The 21060-nt window shown below is 38.7% G+C and overlaps 1 protein-coding gene across 1 annotated transcript; it reads left to right on the top strand.

Annotated features, from left to right (window-relative positions):
* The first annotated feature begins 9994 nt into the window (after positions 1-9994).
* lhx4 (LIM homeobox 4) lies at positions 9995-18904 on the top strand. The gene is made up of 6 exons (XM_087782601.1): positions 9995-10101; positions 12220-12391; positions 14366-14568; positions 15876-16030; positions 16833-17004; positions 18519-18904. The coding sequence occupies exons 1-6, from the start codon at positions 10023-10025 to the stop codon at positions 18902-18904; spliced, it is 1167 nt and encodes a 388-aa protein (XP_087638727.1). The 5' UTR covers positions 9995-10022.
* The last annotated feature ends 2156 nt before the right edge of the window (positions 18905-21060 follow it).

Genomic DNA, 21060 nt, shown 5'->3' with positions numbered 1-21060 from the left:
GTTTCAAGGACAGAGTCCACAGATCTCATCAAGTAAAACGGTTAAATGAATTAAAAATGTTCCTGTAAACCTTATAATTTTATTATTAAAACAAAATAATTTTTGAGAAATTATTTAATCCCAGGACTAAATAAGGACATGTTTCATTGAAATCTAGTTTTCATTTATATTTAAGCTTTGCTGCTGTAATTACATTTGTTACCTCCTGACGACCTTTAATAAGCTGCGACTACAGCAAATTAGATTTTAAATGTTTTAATTTATTGACCTTTAAAGTATATATTTTATTGCATTTTGTTTTGTTTGTTTAAGCGCTTTGTGACTCTGGTCTGGAAAAGTTGTATATAAATACAAATTACTTACTTAATTATGGGACAATTATAAACTTCCACTCTTATTTAATTAATCATTTTAGTGTATCTGAGCTCAGATTGTAGTGACAAGCGCTTTAAGAGTTAATATCTCTAGTATTATGTGGGTTCGACCCAGAGCTTCCTCCCAATTCCCAGGAAAAATCTCAGTGAAGATGCTTGTGATCGGAAACAAGACCAAAGTATTGCAATACTACTTAAAATATTCATGTATTTCTAGTGATCGTTCACTTTCTCTAGCATTTCGTTCTCAGGAGAAATTGATGCTGAAAGTCCACAGAAAAGGTTGAGTGACTGTGAAGGACAGTCGTGACTCGTGTGACACCACGAGGACAAACAGAGGAGAGTCTCTCACCGCCGTCGCCACGGAAACCTCGTTCAGGTGAAAAGTGTTTTTTTAATTTTTTAATGCGGCGGGTGTGTGACGATGAAACGGAGGTGGGGGTTCAATCATCCAAGGTTGAAGGAAAAAGCCTGTTGCCATCTGCTGTGCAGCGCAAGCTAAATCCTAACAATTTCATTGGGATTAAAGCAAGTGAGTAATCCAGCTTTCCTTTAGGGGAGAGAGAGATTACCCATGAGGATTAGCTCCCTGCAGATAATAAACTTTATTAAAATGCAATCGGCTTTCATGGGTCTTCTTCGCTCCACACACTTGGAGGTGGATCCTGAAGGCGGGTCTGCTGGGACGGAGGTGATGTGGATGAAAGCAAGTGAGCGACGACCACAGGGCACGAGGGTCTCGAGTAGCCGGGATTACGACCGAAGATCTGAACTTGCTTTGTGTTTTCCCGGATCATTGAGTTCCGTTCGGGCCTGAAGACTCAATCCTGTTTTCAGCACCAGCAGCCCAGGCAGGTGTGAGTTCAGGCTTGAATGTCAGGGTGATGACACACACACACACACACACACACACACACCCCCCCCCACACACACACACACACACACACACACACACCCCCACACACACACACACACACACACACACACACACACACACACACACACCACATTCACTGTTGAGCCTGAACTTCAAAAGAAACATGTTTGTTTCAAATCAGGATTTCTTCAAATGACTGTGACATCTAAAGATCCCCCAGTATTGATTCAATCCATCAGCTGCTCTTTAAGATTTAACCTGTAATTGTTGCCGTATTGTCTCATGTGAGAGGGCCACAAAATATCTGAAATCCCTGATCTACTACTTTCTACATGTCATAAGAAAGTCCCTGTAAATATGTGCAGTGAGATATTTAACACAGACATTCCATCATGTCGCAAAAACGCTTTGTTTCCTTTGGTGGTTCCCCAAGATTAAGATGTTCTATTTGAAGCCACAAATTATCTTTCACGTTTCCTGAGGGGCCACAATAAACACTGTGACCTTGAAGCCCAGATCTGGGCAAAGTGGCCCTTTCAACTTTATTAATGTGGCTCACAGATCCTGGAGAAACTAACAATTTTATTTATTTAGATTATTCAATTCTAGTATTTTCAGGTTGTTTTAGGACTTTTGTCACACCTTTTTTGAGTATTTATTGCTCCTCAAAAATATTTAATATAAACAAATATTTGGAGAAAAAGTCACTTTATGTGAGATACTTTTTTCTTATTTTCTTCTATTTCTTCTTATATTTTATTTAATTGTATTTTGTTTGATGGCCCCTAACAACAGCCACTGCATTAAACATGGCCCCTGATAAAAATGTTGTAGTCCACTACTGGTCAAAACAAAAGAAAGTTTAAAAAAAAAAGATGTCCTCGATTTATTGATAAATATACTCTTAACCCTTGTGTTGTCTCTGGGTCACTGTGAAGGACCTCCGCCACTGCATATGTATTCATGGGAACCAGGGAGGTTGTTCACCTTGACGAAGAGACAACACAAGGGATACCACAAATACATTTTTTTTTGGCGATTGAGTCACCTTGACCCAGAGACGATACAGGGGATACCACAAACACATTTGTTTTGGGGCCTTTCGGGTCACCTTGACCCAGAAACAACACAGGGGATGCCACAAACACAATAGTTTTTGGTCCTTCGGGTCACCTTGACCCGGAGACAGAAGTGTGAAATAAAAATATACTGTATAAAGCGTGAACACTAGTTTTCCAACTGAATCTAACTCTGGTCAGAGCACTTATTCTAAGTTGTCTGGCGAGTAAGCAGTGAAGGTATCGACACCTAAATCAGGTGTGAGTGTGTTGAGGAGGCAGAAGCTGATAATCTGTTTAAAAGGCGACCTGTGATCGAGCAGGATTTGAGTCGCTGTGAACACAAGCCTCAGGTGACTTAAGCATCACTGAGCCTGAAACACTCATGAGTTCATCGACGGATGAAGATGGTTCTGTAAAAATCTTTATTTTAATAGATTCATACGTTATACTGTCATTACTATGGTTGAGGGTTTTTTTCATTCAACATTCATCGTCAGAGCAACAAAGTATTTTAGGACTGCTGGAGAAAACAATGGATTCTGTGGTGAACTGGCCACCTTTCCAGGGTGTCCCCTATTTTCTGCGCATCTCAATTCAGTCATCAGCAGTGTGGAGATGACTTGCATGTCTTTCTGGAGATTCAATCTGGGGAGTCATCAATCCCGGAAGTCTCCACCTCCAATGGACTCGTTGTATAAACAAAGCAGGCGTGATTACAGCTGGCTGGAGGAGGAGTGAAGCCATTATTAGATCATAATGGTCTACGCTCTTGTAACCTCTTGTTTGCCCAGATTTAAGACGGGGGAGAACTTTATAAAGTAATAAGTTCAAAACATGGTCATGATGAGAGACTTACTGCATCTTGGAGAGGAAGACTTCCCACACAGTCCCAGCAAATCATGGAAAAGCACAAATAAAAGTGTCTCTTGAAGGAGTCAGTAGATCATCAAACACAGAGGGAGAGGAAGATCGTTCCAAAGCTTAGGAGCTTCCAGGAACAGCCTGGAAGGATTTCTCTCCTCTGGTCCAGAAGTGTGTTCAGGAACCATCAGTAGATTCTGATCCACAGACCTCAGAGCCCGAGCTGGTGTGTAAGGCTGGATCAGATCACTGATGGAAGGAGGAGTCTGACCATGAATAGATCTGAAAGTAAGAACCAGAATTTTAAAATTGATCCTGAAAGAAACTGGCAGCCAGTGAAGAGTTTTAAGGATGAGAGAAATGTGAGTTCTTCTACTAGAGCAGGTTAGAATTCTTTCTGCAGAGTTTTGTATTAACAGCTCCTTCTTGTTTAGACACCAAAATAAACTAAATAAAAATAAAACACAGCATAAATTACCATAAGTGTCATGCCGAGATTTGAAACCTTTTATCATCGTTAGTTAAATTAAAAAAATAAAAAAGTAAGTTAAAATAAAAGTTGAACATCCATGTTTAAAACCTCTCCACGACCCACTTTTGTGTCTCCACAGTTTCCCCGTAAAAGCGGGTCAAAGATGGTACGACTTGATCACTGAACATCTGATGGAGCGACAAACAGTTGATTTCTTCTCTTTGTTTGTTGTAAACAATAACGCCGTTAGAGAAAAAAACCCAGTGAAGGGTAAAGTCGTCGCCCTTGCTGGACCGTTCCATAAATTAAACAATGTGGTGGTTTTTATGGTCACTTCCCTCCATGTTTATCACCCACTGTTTATATTAAGATGCACTTTTCCCTCGTCTCCGTTTCTGACTTTAATAAACGTATAAAGCCGTGTGCAGATGGAGCCGCGGGATAAATTATGAAAAGGAGGTTAATATATGTGTTGGTATATATATCACCTCCAAACTAAAGCCCCTTCACTTTCTGCAGTCGAGCCTTTTAAAGGCAGGAGTCAAGCAGGGTCAGATCCATCTCATTTAACTGCCCCTCCCCCTCCTCTCGTCCTCCACCAAACATCCCACCATCGCGTCGTGAACCGTGAGAGTCTCTGGTCGTGGTGCCATCGTGGCGACGTGATGTTTGATTCCCTGCAGTGGAGAGAAGTGAAGACACGCCGCTGAGATCAATACTCTCCTGCCATCAACTGCATCTCAGTCCTGCTAATATGCTGCGTCGCACTATTTTAATCTCAGGACAAACCTGACCTTTTTTTTTTAATGCTGCGTCCACTTCCTGCTGGAGCTTCCTGCTGAGTCCAGTTGGAGAAAGTCCAGTATCGAGTCAAACTGTTGACCTGGGAGTTTTTTTTTATTTCAATAAAATGAAATAACGTGCAATAAAATCACAATTCCATCTATTTTTACTATGTCTTCAAAACAAAATGTTGTGACTTGGTTGCAGCATTTTCTTCTTCCAATTTTTACATTTTTCTCCTCATGATGTTTTCATGTTTCTCGGTTCAAAAGAAAGAAGTCGCACAGTGACTTGCAATAGTCACAGAATATGGATCCTGAGGTGGTTTTATCGTAGGAATTAAAGATGTACATTTCCTTGTTTATTTATTATACAGCCATATTTATTTTATTCAACATATACATTTGTTCGGATCTTCATAGTCTGATGAAATGTCAAAAATGTAATCTTAAATATTAATAATAAAAATAATAATAATATATTTTATTTATATTGCACTTTATGTTAATTGTTGTTATTTTCTTTATCTTGCAGGAAAACAAATAAACATTATTAACATGCTATTTCATTTTTAGTATCACATAATAACATGATGATATCCTTAAATATTGTTTTCACATCACAAATAACATAATAATATAATGAAATAACTTGATAATATCATGAGATAACATAATATTATCAAGTTATTTTATGATATTATCACGTTATTCAATTACATTATCATGTTATTTTACGATAATATCATGTTATTACATGATATTATAATGATATTTCATTACATTATATTGTAATTTCATAATATTATCATGATATTTCATCATAATTCCCACATGATTATATGTTATTATCAAATAATTGTATGATACTTGCCACAATATTTTATTGCATTATAATGTTATTATATGATATCATAACGTTATTTAATCATATTATTACTTTATCTTATAATATTATTGTGTTCTTTCATTCCATTACCATGTGATTTCATGGTATTATCAAATCATTTTAGGATACTTGTCACAATATTTTATTACATTATAATGTTATCATATGATATTATCACGTTATTTAAGCATATCATTACTTTATCTTATTACATTACCATGTAATTTCATGGTATTAAATCATTTTAGGATACTTGCCACAATATGTTATTACATTATAATGTTATTATATGATATTATCATGTTATTTAAGTATATAATTACTTTATCTTATTACATTACCATGTTATTTCATGGTATTAAATCATTTTAGGATACTTGCCACAATATTTTATTACGTTATAATGTTATTATATGATATTATCACGTTATTTAAGCATATAATTACTTTATCTTATTAAATGATCATGTTATTTCATTACACTATCATGTTCTTTCCTGATATTATCAAATTGTTTCACGATACTTACTATATTCACTACTTACTATACTAATAAAAATGAAGATACTTTTTAGATGTTTCTGAGCAGGATGAAGTTAATTTAAGTTTTTTGAATTCGATATTCATAAATGATTCGTATTCGTAATAAAAAGTCAGTTTATATTTGAGTAGCTTTTGAATGACAGCATCAAAACATCATTGTGCCAATGATCCGTGATTGTGTTTGTTGTGTTTGTTGTGTTTGTTGTGTTCTCATGTGTCATCTTCTATCATGTAATTGTTAAATATCATTCGTGACAGCGATAGATTTGATTTGTTCAAGCATCTCTGGCACTAATTACCCAAATGGACAGGATCTGTCGCGAGACAATAACTATCCTCTAATAGAATTTGCCCTCAAGTGCAATTTAATTTCCTCTCCTCGTCTCTCCTCCTCTCTCTCTAGTGCCGCCGCGCGCTCGCACCGACTGGTTCTGGTTCTGGTTCTGGTGTCGTGTGTCTACTGCTGGTCTCTGTAGGATCGAGGAGGATGGAGGAAGTGATGGAACATTTGTTTTCTTCCTGCGAGCTTCATCCCGCCATCTTTGGGCGAGAAGAATGGAGTCGATGAAGAAGAAGAGGAGGAGGAGGAGGAGGAGGAGGAGGAGGAGGAGGAGAGCATGAGGTAGGTCTGCTGTTCATCTTAGTCACGAGGAAATTTAAGGTAATAATAATAATAATAATAATAATAAATGACTGTGGTGTCACTTTTAAATAACTTGAAAAATATATAATAGTATTTTTTATTTTTATTTTCAAGTCTCTACACACGGGACAACTTTAATAAACAATACCAACAATTATTTAAATAACAAGTCTATTTATTAATATATATTTTATATATAACAATATAAATAAATGACCAAAAAAACTGTTCTACAAGTCCAAAGCTAGCATTGCTAAATCAACGAGCTAAGCTAACACTTGTTTTTTTTTTTTTTAACTAAGAAAACAATAGCTTTTTATTTTTCTCTTGTGTATTAAATACAGAAGGAATAAAATGGTTGAACATAAAGACAGTTTATGTAGTTAACACGTTAAAAGTTGTTTATTAATGAAAAGTTTCACAGCTGGAACACTAATGTTAGCTTAAAACCGTTAGCATGTATGTCCTTAAGAAGCTAATATATTGAATAAACTAAAAACTATATACACTTATTGCGTTTTTAGGTTTATAATAATATAATATAAAAACTTTTAAATTCGTTTTATTATTTATTAAAACATTCATTTCATTCGTTTAGCTTCAGTTCAACCTAAGATAACTAAACAAACATATTAATATTTATTCATTGTAATAAATATATATATATATATATATATATATATATATATAAAAGTACATCTTTCTTGACACCATTAAACACGTATGTGTATAATATGTATATATCGTTGTTTCGTTTATTTAAGTATAACGTCATATGTAATTATTCAACGTATATAAAAACATGTTTTTATTGTGTTGTAAATGTCAGATTGTGGAGGATGTGCTCCGTGTGTCCATGTGAGGCTCGCACATGTCAATAAAGTTGCATTGAAATATTGTATGTAATCGGAGGCTGCGGGGTCACAGTCACCCCAGGAGTCTCTGTGAATTATGATCGCTGTGCTTCTTCTTCTGGCGTGTTGCTTAAATATCATTTATGTCACCTGCAGAATTATTGTTTCGAGTGTAGCCACGAGCACGGGCGTGCGCGTGAGCCGGTCACCACAGGGTTAACAGTGTCCCTCCCTCCAGATGTGTGCCCTCCCATCGTTCCCCCTCTTTTTCTTCCTTCAATTATTCTAATGTGTTGCCCCATGTTGACAGGTTAAGAGCATTTTTATCCTCGCTGTGTTTCCAGGGCAGCTAAACACAAACAATCAGAGAGATGGAAAAGATGAGAAGAAAGAAAAACATGGGATGATGCGCAGAAGAAAGTGTGGAATGAAAATAAAGTCAGACGAAAAGTGATGGATGAACGAATGGGTGGATGGATGTCTATTGATGGATGGATGCATATTGATGGATGAACACACTCTTCTATCATCCCTTTCTTTCTTCATCAGCCTGATGCGCGTTTTCATTTGACTAAATGACATTAGAAACATTAAACACTCCATAGAGGCTTATAGAGGATTGTGGCTCAGAAACTTAAGCCAACATATAATAAACAATCGACAAATTCAAAATCCAAAAAATTAATCCGCGTGCTTCAAGATATAGACGAACCACACACACACAGACACACACACACATACACATTTGTGATTTTGTTTCAGATTTTCGTTTCGAATTTGGGGTTCATTTCTTAGTTCTATATTTCTATACGACTAATTATGAAATAATATTGATTGTATATTGTTAAATAATATATAACAACAAGTGTCACCATAGTATAGTAGATATTGTATTATTGTACCTGTTTAAACGGTTTATTATCCTCCCTTTATCTACTCTATGTATCACAATAAATAATAATGATTATAAAAAAAGCATTTTAATTGTATATTGTTAAATAATATATAACAACAAGTGTCAGTATAGTATAGTAGATATTGCATTATTGTACCTGTTTAAACGGTTTATTATCCGCCCTTTATCTGCTCTATTTATCACAATAAAACACAAAAATAATATTGATTATAAAAAAGCGTTTTTTAATTTTATATTGTTAAATAATATGTAACAACAAGTGTCAGTATAGTATAGTAGATATTACATTATTGCACCTGTTTAAACGGTTTATTATCCTCCCTTTATCTGCTCTATTTATCACAATAAAACACAGTATATAATATTTGTTATTCTTGTCATCAACATATATAGTGTATAAAACTACAGTGTGTGATGGACTCGGTGTTGATAGAAACAAGCTGGTTCGCAGCAGAAAGTAAGATCCCCGTGTGTTGCTTTTCTTTCTCTCCCCGCTTGAGGTAAATTGGAAGCGAAGATTGAGTTCATCTGGCATGAACCCGCGTCTCTCCGGAGGGAATAGCTTATCCAGAGGAGCACTGCTCAGACGACGGTGTGGAAATGAGCAGTGTCAGGAGGAGACTGCGTCCAGACTCACAATTCTGCCGCTGGATGTGATACTGACACGTCCAGTTCAGAGGTAGATCACGTGTGTGTGTGTGTGTGTGTGTGTGCGCGCGCGAGCGTGTGTGTGTTGTCTTTACTTCTAGAAAACACGGTCAAAATGTCTGTAATTAAATAACTCGAATACATCACTTTAAAATTATGAATTAAAATGAAAAAGTACAATTCAAACAAATAACTTACACGATTTTTTTTATTAAGGAATCTCAGAAATCAAGCGCAAATATTATATTTTATAAATATATCATGATATGATTAATAAATAAAAGTATTTTTCTAATATTCTTCTCTTTATTATTTTTTAAAAAGAAAACTGAGTGAAGTGAATCCTATCTATCAGTAAAAATCGAATTTAATAAATGTTTGTATTGAATTAAACTCAATTACTTGTTTATGTACAACAAGTAATATTTACACTCTTAATGTTTCGTAGTGTTTACATTTTTTTTAAAGTCTTAAATTGTTTACGTGATTCATTTAAAAAAACAAAATAAACCAAAAAATAGGAGTAAAATGGTGACACAATTGTGTGACTGACAGACTAAAAAGACTTTTCATATAAAGGATTCCTCACTATTGAAACGGATCTAGTGACGTGGATGATCCTCTTCTTACGTATAAATGATCGCAGAAGTGGATCTGAGCGTCAGTGTCACACCGTGGCCCGCTGGTGGCCCCTCTCTAGTCTAGGGTCCCTCCGGGATCCACTGCAGTGAGGAGCTATTTATGGTCTCCACAGAACGCAGGTCCCTCCCTCTCTCTCTCTCTGAGATATTTTTCACTTAGCGATCTAAACGCCTCCTTCCTCTCCTCTTCCTCCTCCTCCTCTACGCTTCCCCTCTTCCCCGATCTCCCATTGGCCCCGGGGAGCCTCTGCCGCGGTGACGTCACAGCCCTGCAGCGCTCAATGGAGCAGGCAGCTCTGAGGATCCACTCCTAAAAAAACCTCTTCGGTTCCAGGGGATAGACGCGTGTGTCCGGCGCACAGAGAGAGAGAGAGAGGAGCAGAAGACCGAGGCCTGCTAGTCTGCTGCGGCACCACAGTCTGGAGACCCACCGGGCTGCGGGTGTTTGGTTCTGGATCACGATGATGCAAAGTGCGGCGGTTCTACCCACAGAGAGTCCAGTCAAGAGTTTACCGGAGATCCTCGGAGTGCCACTGCAACGTAAGACATCTTCATGTGTCTGTGGGTGAAGGTCGAGGAGGGAGGAGAGTGTGATGGAGAGAAGGAGTGAAGGAGTGTGGATGGAGAGCAGGAGTGTGACGGCCTCTCCTGCTGCACCTGCTGCACCTCCTGCTTCTAGAAAAACACTATTATATTTATATTTATCTGGCGTTTATAGACTGTTTATTTGTGAACGAGATGATCAGAGACAAACAAACACTGTAACAAGTGTGTGTTTGTTTATTCGACTGGATTGAATATTTTAAATGAAACAATTTGAATTATTTTTTATCTCTTGTCATCGCGTCACCAGGCCTTTTATTTATTTTATTTTTTTTATAATCCCATCATGCAACTGTAAATACACAGAATGTACTTTGACCTAATTATTCACATGTCAACACGTTAAGACAAACCGTCGCCAGGAATCTGTTCGTGATTAAAAAACGTGTTCCGAGGTAAAATAGCTTAAACGTGGTCCGGCTTATGCTCTTAAATTGATATAAATCGAGGCAGATTAAAAGATTTGATAAAGATCTCGCCACTCAGACCCCCGCAGAGAACAACATCCTGGATTTAAAACCTGGAGTCTTCCAGGAATAAAGCGCCACACGAGGATTATATTTATCATCTTATTTCTCAGAAGACAATGAGAAATAATGTTTGGAATTTACACACATGAGTGACAACTATTCCATTTTATTTTGTGGCGTTTAAGTGTTTATAATGTTGTGTTATTTAGATTGTTATTGAAGTTTAATTTAGCTTATTTGCTTTTTTATGAATAGTTTTGTTTATTTATTCAAACGTACTGTCCACGTTATAAAACAAACAAACAATAAGATTCATATTATTATTTACGCGATGATCTGAATTTATAACTTTACTACACAAACACACACACACACACACACACTATATCAGTGCCAACGCTACTGTGCTTTCCTTTCAGCACCATCTCTGACACTTTCTCCTGGTCTTTGACATTTTTTTAAATACTTTACTACGTATTATTGACTCAATACTTATATCTTTATTATGATTTTTTTTTTATATGAACTACACGCTGAACATAAAGATATTATAATATTCTTTAATGTGTTAAAATGCGTGTGTGTGTGTGTGTATGTGTGTGTGCGTGTCTAGTGGGTGTGTGTGCGCGTGTAGTCGCGTGCGTGCGTGTGTAATGACACAGACTCTGACCCTCATCGGCCACTTCTCCTTCTCATTGATTTTTCATTACCGGAAATGCCTTTGACTCAGAAGATCCGTGAATGATGACCCAAAACTGCTGGACTTATTTGAAGGATTCTCGCATTTAAACTTAAGTCGTTCAGGTCGAAAGTGGAAAAAACGTTTTATTTTATTTTTTAAAAGAACCAACGTTTGATATTTGTGTGCTGATGTGTGAGGTTGGATCCAAACAAACATGCGGGATCCGATTTGTTTTTGTTTTGATTTATTTATTTCTTTTTTTTAATAAATGTTACAGTTCTAAGACATGTATTTTAGTTTAATTTAAATATTTGCTTGACATTCAAAGTCCAAGATTTGTGATGTTTTATCTTTTTTTGTTCGCCCATTATACTTTTTAACTGAGTAATACATATTTTAATCTAATAAAATCGTAAAATGATTCTATTATTGTCTAAAATTAAAAGATAATTTTGGATAGAATTAACATCTGTATCTATATAAATTATTACGAAATAATGCGGACTATAGTGAACACAAAACATATTTACATTAGAATTAGATTAGAGGTTATTTTTGTAGAAGACACAAGAAGCACAACTGTTTTTAAATGTTTAAATACAAATCAGTAAAGTAATTATAATAACAATTTAAAACGATATGAATAATAAAGTGACGAGAAAACACGCGCGTAGAATCTACTTGTTTACGGATTCTTCATCTTCCTTCGCTTAACCTAAAAAAACGACTTTGTTGAAATGTTTCAAAAATATGCTTCATTAAATAAAACGTGTTAAAACACAAGTCACATCAATTATGTTATTTTTTAAACTAAAAAGCACAACAACACGGAGAAGAAGATTTTTTTTTTTAAATGGTGGGGTTTTGGACTCATGGCCGTCGTGCGTGTGTGTGTCTCCGTAGAGATCCCTCAGTGCGCCGGCTGTAGTCAACACATCCTGGACAAGTTCATCCTGAAGGTTCTGGACCGACACTGGCACTCCAAGTGTCTCAAGTGCGCGGACTGTCTGACCCCGCTGGCCGACAAGTGCTTCTCGCGGGCCGGCAGCGTCTACTGCAAGGAGGACTTCTTCAAGTAAGAGCCGCGCTCCTGGTTCCTGTCGACTATGTATGGAAATAATACATTTTATTTATCATTTAAATACGTTTATTTACCTGTGAATACGTGGCCTCCTCTGACCACGTGACGGATCAACATGCCGCAGATGCGTCACCGATACAATTTCTACTGTTTAAAATAACGAGGGGCAGGAAAAACATTCTTTAAAAAACGAAAGTATACTTTCCATCCATTATTAAATTATCCACACATCCTGCATTGCTCTTTAAAATAAAAAAAACAACAACTTTTATTCTTAGTGTATAATGTATGTCGTTTAAAATATAATTGGTTGAGTGAGTTGAAGGATATTTGCTTCTCCTTTATAAGAAAAATAAAAAATCTAATTTTGCATACATTATAAAGGACCTAATGAGGTTTCCAGTTCCTAATTTAAAAATCTCTTTGCATACATTGGAACAAAAAGTACAGAGCATTTCCTGTCCTGAATAATAATGAGCATTTCTATTGGTAAACATGAGGATCCTGAACTTACGATCTTTTTATGAATAAATATTTTCTATTATATTAATTCACATCTATATATATATATATATTATTGACCTTCAAACAATCCAAGTTCACACTCACACGTTTTATTTCTTCTTTTCTATCTTCCACCTTTCTCTCCACCTGTCTTTCTTTCTTCCCACTATTGGATTTCTGAGGTATTACAGAAGAAAATTGATTTTGACTTTTATCCAAAACAGGGTCAGCAGCTCCGGCTTTTTACTAAATCATGTTTGAAAGGTTTTAATGCTCAGAGCTTAAATGAGACCTAAAGAGCTCCAGAGTCTCACTGAAAACTAACTGTGTTAGCTGACCGGAGGGACGACCACACACACACACACAGGCACACACACACACACACACACACACACACTCACAAACAAGCAGACTCACAGGCACACACATGCGCGCACACACACATCCACAAACACACACTCACAGACACACACACACAATAGACTAACTGTATAGCAAATAAAAGGAACCCACACTGATCACAGACACACACACACACACACATATAACAGGTGGAATCTCAATCTCAAGACACAATTCAGATGAAGTCGTCCAGGAAATAAAAACATTAATTTGACCAAAGATCTACACAAATTAAGCTTCACATTTAATTAACATTAATTTACATTTAATGCACTAAATCGTGCATTTTTCTCTGTTGCATTCCAGGATTATATGATTGTGTCCCAGCTACACAGGGGCAGGTGGCCAGGGCTATGCAATATCACACTTATTAAATAACAAATAAACATTTTATTTTCCAAACACGTTCATGGACACACACACGTTGACATTTATTGTGTTCCTGATACACACACATGATAAAATGTCTAAATGAAATACACACAATCATAGAAACATTCCTACACACATGCCAGCAAACACACACACACACACACTTGGTCCACTTTATTTCTCTGGCTGCTGCCGTGATTTAAAGCTTCTCCTGAGTCAGTGTTTTATTGGTTCTCCTCTGGGTGTGTTTACGGGGAGACCCTCGCTCGCCCTTCTTTTCCTCGCTTCCACTTTTTCTCCACTCTTTCTTCTTTTCCTCCTCTTCTTCCTCTACCTCCTGGCACTTCATTTGCAAACACATAAACATGCTCACACACTCGCTCAGAGGGCGACACACACTCTCTCTCTCTCACACACACACACACACACACACAGTCCATTGATCTCCTCCATCCATCAACCTGCAGACAGGTCTATCGTTAACAGAAATGCATTCCACTGCTGATTTTTCCTTCTTCAACAGCTGGAGCTTCTATTAACACGGACACTCTGCCATCATTCTTGGCTGCAGTGAAAGAAATACATAACGGAAATTTTAATCTCAGCAGGTTTCACTCCCTCCATCAGCAGATCCGCAGCATCCCTCGTTCAAACGACGACGCTCACGTCTTCCTCTCTTCCTTTACGCAGACGCTTCGGGACCAAATGTGCGTCATGCCAACAGGGGATTCCTCCCACACAGGTGGTGAGGAAGGCCCAGGACTTTGTGTATCACCTGCACTGCTTCGCCTGCATCATGTGCAGCAGACAACTGGCGACCGGGGATGAGTTCTACCTCATGGAGGACGGGCGGCTGGTGTGCAAGGTGGACTACGAGACGGCCAAACAGAACGGTACGTCCGTCACGGGATGAATCATCTGAGATACAATGAGTTACCAGAAGTGGACGTCATTATGACATCATGCTGACTCATCATGCTAATATTAGATGGAGATGAGATAGTAAAACATAGTCTTAACGTTCATTAAATACTTGTATAATTTAAATTAACTTCATCTTTCTATGGTTTTATAAAATTAATATTTGCTGTTTTATTCATCACTGAAATTAGGTCATTAAGGGTTCTTACTTACAGAGCGCTTTTAACACTAAGTCGTACATTCACACACAATCATACACTGATGGGAGTAGGCTGCGACCCATCGGTAGCATTCAGGTGTAAGTGTCTTGCTCAGGGACACTACGCCAAAATCTCATCCAGAGCAGGGATTGAACCCACAGCTTCTCAGTCCACAAGCCGACCAGTCTGATGTGTGAGATTTATTTTTACGTTTTCGTTTTGCTAATATTAATATTTAACTCTTGAGTTATCTCAGAGTCAAGGTGACCTGAAGGCCAGAAAACAAATGTGTTTGTGGTATCCCTTCAGTTGTCTCCGGGTCACATTTGTTTTCGGGCCTTCGGGTCACCTTGACCCTGTGATAACATAAGGGTATAAACTATGGACAAATATATTGATATGATATAAAAGCATTTCATTAAAAAAAGAAAATTACCTTTTTTTTATTACAATTAATTTTTAGCGACAATAAAAACTGAAGAAAGCAAAAAACAAAAACATTTTTAAATCCAAAAGCGAAGAAAATATTCTCAGAATTGAAACGGTAAAAGTAGAATATTTAAAAGCTATAAAATAAAAAAAGTTTAGATGTTAGATATAATTGTAGGTGATAATATAGAGCACATCTTTAAATCTCATCTTGGTGAACTATAAAGATCCCAGTGTTTAAGATAAGGGGCAGAGATTGAGGATATACAAGATAAGACCAAGTTGTTTGGTGTAGTTGGACAAACACATAATAAAGTTCTACATTAAGATCATCGCGTATGAGATATTTAAGATAAATTGAGCCTTAAACAATGAAAATTAAATATCAAACTGATACTTACTGTGAGGTGAACATTCATGAACTCAGTCACTTGAACTGCTCAAAACATTTTGGCCGCTTGTCCAAGTGAGTTTGACATCTTTGATCCACAGCAGGACAGTTTTACTCTGAACTCGTGACCGAGCACGTGGCCACACTTTGTCCAGTCGTGTCCATATGACCAGCAATGAATGTCTGTTGAGCAAGAGTCGAGGAACACGACGCCATGATGGTGAAGCAGAATTAAAACCGTGTCCATGTGTGTTTCCAGATGATTCAGAAGCAGGGACGAAGCGACCCCGGACCACCATCACGGCCAAACAGTTGGAGACCCTCAAAAGTGCCTACAAAAACTCCCCGAAACCTGCTCGACACGTCAGAGAGCAGCTGTCGTCAGAGACGGGACTGGACATGAGAGTCGTGCAGGTGAGAGGACGTCGGCTACGAGGAAAAACTGGGGAAAAGTCTCATGATAGAATAAGAATCAAGTCTTATCGAGGCTTTGGATTTTGGACCGTTAATGAAAATGATCAAGTCAATAGTTTAAATAGATATTTAACTTTTAAAGGTGAACTTATGTGAAAACCCAACTCTCCTGACTCGCATGTTTCAAATGTTGAAGTCTTCCTCTCCAAGATCAAGTCTCTCATCATGACCATGTTTTGAAGTAATTACTTTATAAAGTTCTCCCTCGACTGAAATCTCAGCGAACGAGAGGTTACGAGAGCAGAGTAGATTATGACGTAATAATGGCTTCACTCCTCCTCCAGCCAGCTGTAAACACACCCCGTTTTGTTTATATGACGAGTCCCTTGGAGGAAGAGATGATAGATTAGTGACGTGTGGTGACAAACCTTGATGTTTGACCAATCACAGCAGAGTGGGTTTTGTTCAAATGAAGACACTGTATCATGATAGTGTCTTCATTTAAAGGCCACTTAATGGCACTTTAAGTTTGAAAGTTTCATTGGATTATTAGATCAGAGAGTTCCATCTAGAGGCCTTTCATGATGAAGACACTGTATCACGAGACGTCATCATCTGTTTCATGAAGCCTCATCAACACATCACTAGCTATTACCCAATAAACATCTAACGTCTCTTGCACCAGCTTTGTATTTCAACAGTGCATGTCTTGAGCGTGAGACGCTGTGATTGTGTTTCATATGTTCCATATATATATGTTCAAATATCACGAAAAGTAACATTTTCGGTTGTTTTTCTCCAGGTCTGGTTCCAGAACCGACGAGCCAAGGAGAAGCGTCTGAAAAAGGACGCGGGTCGACATCGCTGGACTCAGTTTTACAAAAGCGTGAAGAGGAACCGAGGAGGAGCGAAGGTGGAGAAGGAGAGCTCGGCGGACGACGCGGGCCTCAGCGACAGCGAGCTGAGCTTCAGAGGTAAACATCTCGCCGCCGGAGACGAGACATGTGAAAGTGACAGATAATGCGATTAATGGGGCGGACGACGCGCTAAATGACGGGGTTCTGAGTGCACCATTTGGATGTTGACGCTCGCGCCGTCGCTCGCACATGCAAATACAAAATGGCAGTCTCGTCGTTCAGGATTCCTGTCACGGCGCCACCGACACGTCCTCTCGCCGCCTCGTCACTGTGATGGAGGGACGCCTGAGCGATAAAGTTGCACAGCGGCGAAGACGCTTTTATCTGATCGCCAGATTCTGTCTGTCGACTTAAAAACAAGAGTTTTTTTTTATGTGAAAGAAAAAGACGGCGACGGAAACTCCATAAAGCACATGATGCTTTTAGTCAATTAGAGCCGCGGCGCTCCAGGGCATTGTTGTTATTGAAGCCCCCCCCGGGGGGGAGGAAATGGAAACAAATATTTGGCAGGGGAGTAATTGCTCCACAGGTCTGTTGACATCCTCTCTCAGTGGCACCAGCGATGATTTCTGGTGACTGGAGCACTTACTCGCTCCAAATTAAATGTATATTATTCTAATAAATCTCACTCATAAAAGCACTTAAAGTTTCTCTCAGTGATCTGTTGACAGAAACGAGCTTTACGTCGTCTGTGTTTTAGGATTTAATATGCGCTCGGTTATTGGAATCAAAATGTAGAGAGTTTACAAAGTTTAACAGAAACTAAATGCTTCTATTCGAGCACTGGGAGTTCACCTGTCAACGTTCACCTGTCTAGTTTGAGTGACAGCTGGAAAAGAACTATAGCTGTGACTGCTCTTGAAGCTAGTATCAGGAACTTACTTTTATTTGCAGGTTTCTGATCATTTAAACAAAGAAAAACAAACTCAAGGCTAGTCAAAAGTCCCATGAAGCACTGCAACAGTTGGATGTATTTGTGTGGAAATAGCTAAAGGTTTAAATCATATTTGGATCACTGAGTAAACCTTGTCACTTTCATTTATTATGCATTAAAAAATGACTACGGCTGTGTATTTGAAAGAATCTGATGATATGATACGTATCTTGATACAGGTGCAACAATACAATATATTGTGATACTGTAGTAACAAGGATATATTGTTAGTATTGTCGAGTACTTGACTCTGGTGTTGCAGAATTTACAGACCACATGACTCTTGATGAAGTCGTTACTCCTTGTATTTGTATTGAAATCAAAATATGCTCATACATCATATTTAAAAGCTGGAGTCGCCTGTATCCTCTCGTCCTCAGTCATCGCTGGGATGTTGCAGGGTTTCAATGTTCATTTATCTGCGAAAGATGTGATGACTTCTACCATCTAGACACAAAATGTATATGTAAATTGTAAATAAAAGTAATTTTATTTCATACACACTGAAATATAAACCATAGAAGAGCTGGTAAAAATGGTAAAAATATAAAATGTTATTTAAAAAGGCAAAAAATATTCTGCTGTTAACGTCACACTGGAAGAAAACAAACTAACAAAAGTCTTCTTTCGGCCGCAGACGACCAGGTCTTGTCCGACCTCAGTCACGCCAACGGCCTCTACGGGAGCGTCGGCGACGTCACCAACACTTCCATCCTGAACGGCAGCTTCTCCGTGGACGGCGCCGGGCAGCAGTACCACGACATCCGGGCGGGGAGTCCGTACGGCCTCCCCCAGTCGCCGTCCTCCATCACCTCGCTGCCCGGTCACACCCCGCTCCTCAACAACCTCAGCTTCAACATGGACAGTTTGGTGGTGCAGGGACCGGGCGGGGTGGGCCAGGCTCTACGGGCCATGGCGGGCGGGCCCACGTCGGACCTCTCGACGGGCAGCAGCACGGGGTACCCGGACTTCCCCACGAGTCCGGCGTCCTGGCTGGACGAGATGGACCATTCCCAGTTCTGAGGAACACAGAACCTTTTTACACGTCTTTCTAGTCTCAAGAGAGGAGACGCTTTCACACTCGAGTCAAATCTTCTTTTTCCTCCCGAGACGTCCACGAATCCTCCGAGAAGCTACGACATTCAAGGGGAGGCGGCGCCTGCATGCTTCTGACTCACAGACCTGCTGTCATCCTAAAGCCTTCACATTGGCGACGCACTTTACTCTGCTCTTCTTTTTTCTGCACACGAGATGGACAGAAGTGGACACAGAAAAAAAGAGGGGAGACACATGCACAAAGGCAAAAACAGTGTTTTTCGGAGAGATTTACAAAAGCAGTGGCACAAGTGTGAATTTTTACCCCATGCTGATGTTTTCTAACCGAGCCTCGTCGGCACCTCTGTGTGTCCCGGAGGATTTGTGCCGCGGCAGATCCCCCGTCCTGGACCTGGTCAGTGTTACCGTCTCCGAGGTCACATTCTAGCGGCGACCCGCTCCGTGTCCTCGGTCTGATCCGGGCTCCTCCTGGTAATCTACTCAGTCCAGCAGAGATCTAGATTTGCCTGCTATCATCCTACTTAGTAACCCCAGATGTGTCGTCAGCCGGTCCTCCAACTGTCAAGCCTCCGTGTCAGAGGGATTATCACGTCCCACCACCACCACCCCCTTCTATCAGGGCAGATCCTCTGTGATCAGAGCTGGCATGACTGAATGTTTCTTACACTTCCAGGCCATTTCAGCTGCATCTTAAATGTCACACGATCCTCCCAGGGATCCCAGACCTCTGTTGGGTTTCCTCGCTGCTGCGGCAAAACAAATCCTTTCCCGAGAGAAAAAACTCCTGTTTTTAATCATCTTGTTTAAAGAATGCCAAGCGAGTAGAGAGCAGCACCGTCGAGCGAATCATGTACAAAGACGTCTGTGGAAGTCTGCGTTTGCCTCAGAGTTTTTGGTGTTATAATTGTTGTACATTTTTGTACAGTTTGTCGATCGTCTTGTTTCATGAGTGCTATTTATTATTGCCATGTGTCTTTGAAGATATGTTAAAAGAGAGCACTGATTCATTCATTTATGCCTTCTGTGTAACGGTATGAGCTGTGTACAGTCAAATCTATATGAGGAAAATAAATCTGAATTGTCTTTGGGTTAAAATCCAGGATCTCTTTCTATACCGATGTCCCTCAAGCCCAACAATCACAGTTTAGATATAATCAAGTGAAAACGAGGCGTGAATTGTCCGTGTATCCTCTCGTCCTCAGGCCTCATCAGTTCAGTGTTTCAGCTCATTAAGAACAAAATTGTTGTCTTAGGGGTGAGTATTTGCAAGGACCTCACAGTACTATACGCGTCACAATACTATATGTATCACGATGCAAAACACATCGCGGTATCATATGTGTCCCAATACTATACGTGACACGATAATATACGTATAACAATACTATATGTATCACGATGCAAAACACATCGCGGTATCATATGTGTCCCAATACTCTACGTGACACGATAATATACGTATAACAATACTATATGTATCACGATGCAGTACACATCACGGTATCATATGTGTCACAATACTATATGTAACACGATAATATACGCATCACGATACTATGATTCATGATGCAATACACGTCACGGTATCACATCACAATACTATACAGATCTTGATTCTATATGCACTACGATACTATACGTATCACGATAATATACCCATGACGATACTATACACATCAGGGTACTACAGGCCTCATGATTCTAGACGCATCACGATAATATATGCATCACAACACTATATGTATCACGATGCAATAGATATCACGGTACTATACGCTTCACGATACTATAAGCATCACGATACTATACGCATCTTGGTACTATAATGCATCACAATAATATATGCACCATGATACTATATATATCACGATGCAATAGATATCACGGTACTATACGCATCACGATACTATATGCATCTTGGTACTATAATGGATCACAATACTATATGCATTATGATACTATATGCATTATGATACTATACACATCACGATATCTCTATATATCTCTTGGAGTAGATTGTTACTAACCTGGAATCAAACTGTTCATTTTACATCCACTTTAACATCAATATTATTCTGATAGTTTTAATTATCACAAATCTTTATATTAATTTAATTTTGGAG

This window comes from Callionymus lyra, chromosome 2, assembly GCF_982586985.1.
Source record: "Callionymus lyra chromosome 2, fCalLyr1.hap1.1, whole genome shotgun sequence".
In the NCBI taxonomy this organism is placed as follows: domain Eukaryota; kingdom Metazoa; phylum Chordata; class Actinopteri; order Syngnathiformes; family Callionymidae; genus Callionymus; species Callionymus lyra.
The sequence above is the reverse complement of the archived record's forward strand: the minus strand, read 5'-3'. Positions and strand labels throughout refer to the sequence as shown.

What these genes read in the sequence shown, in the direction of transcription:
- lhx4 (XM_087782601.1), top strand. Translation starts at nt 10,023, where the DNA reads ATGATGCAAAGTGCGGCGGTTCTACCCACAGAGAGTCCAGTCAAGAGT. An exon ending in TGCAAGGAGGACTTCTTCAA is followed by an intron (nt 12,392 to 14,365) that starts GTAAGAGCCGCG and finishes TCCTTTACGCAG; the next exon opens with ACGCTTCGGGACCAAATGTG. An exon ending in TGGACATGAGAGTCGTGCAG is followed by an intron (nt 16,031 to 16,832) that starts GTGAGAGGACGT and finishes GTTTTTCTCCAG; the next exon opens with GTCTGGTTCCAGAACCGACG.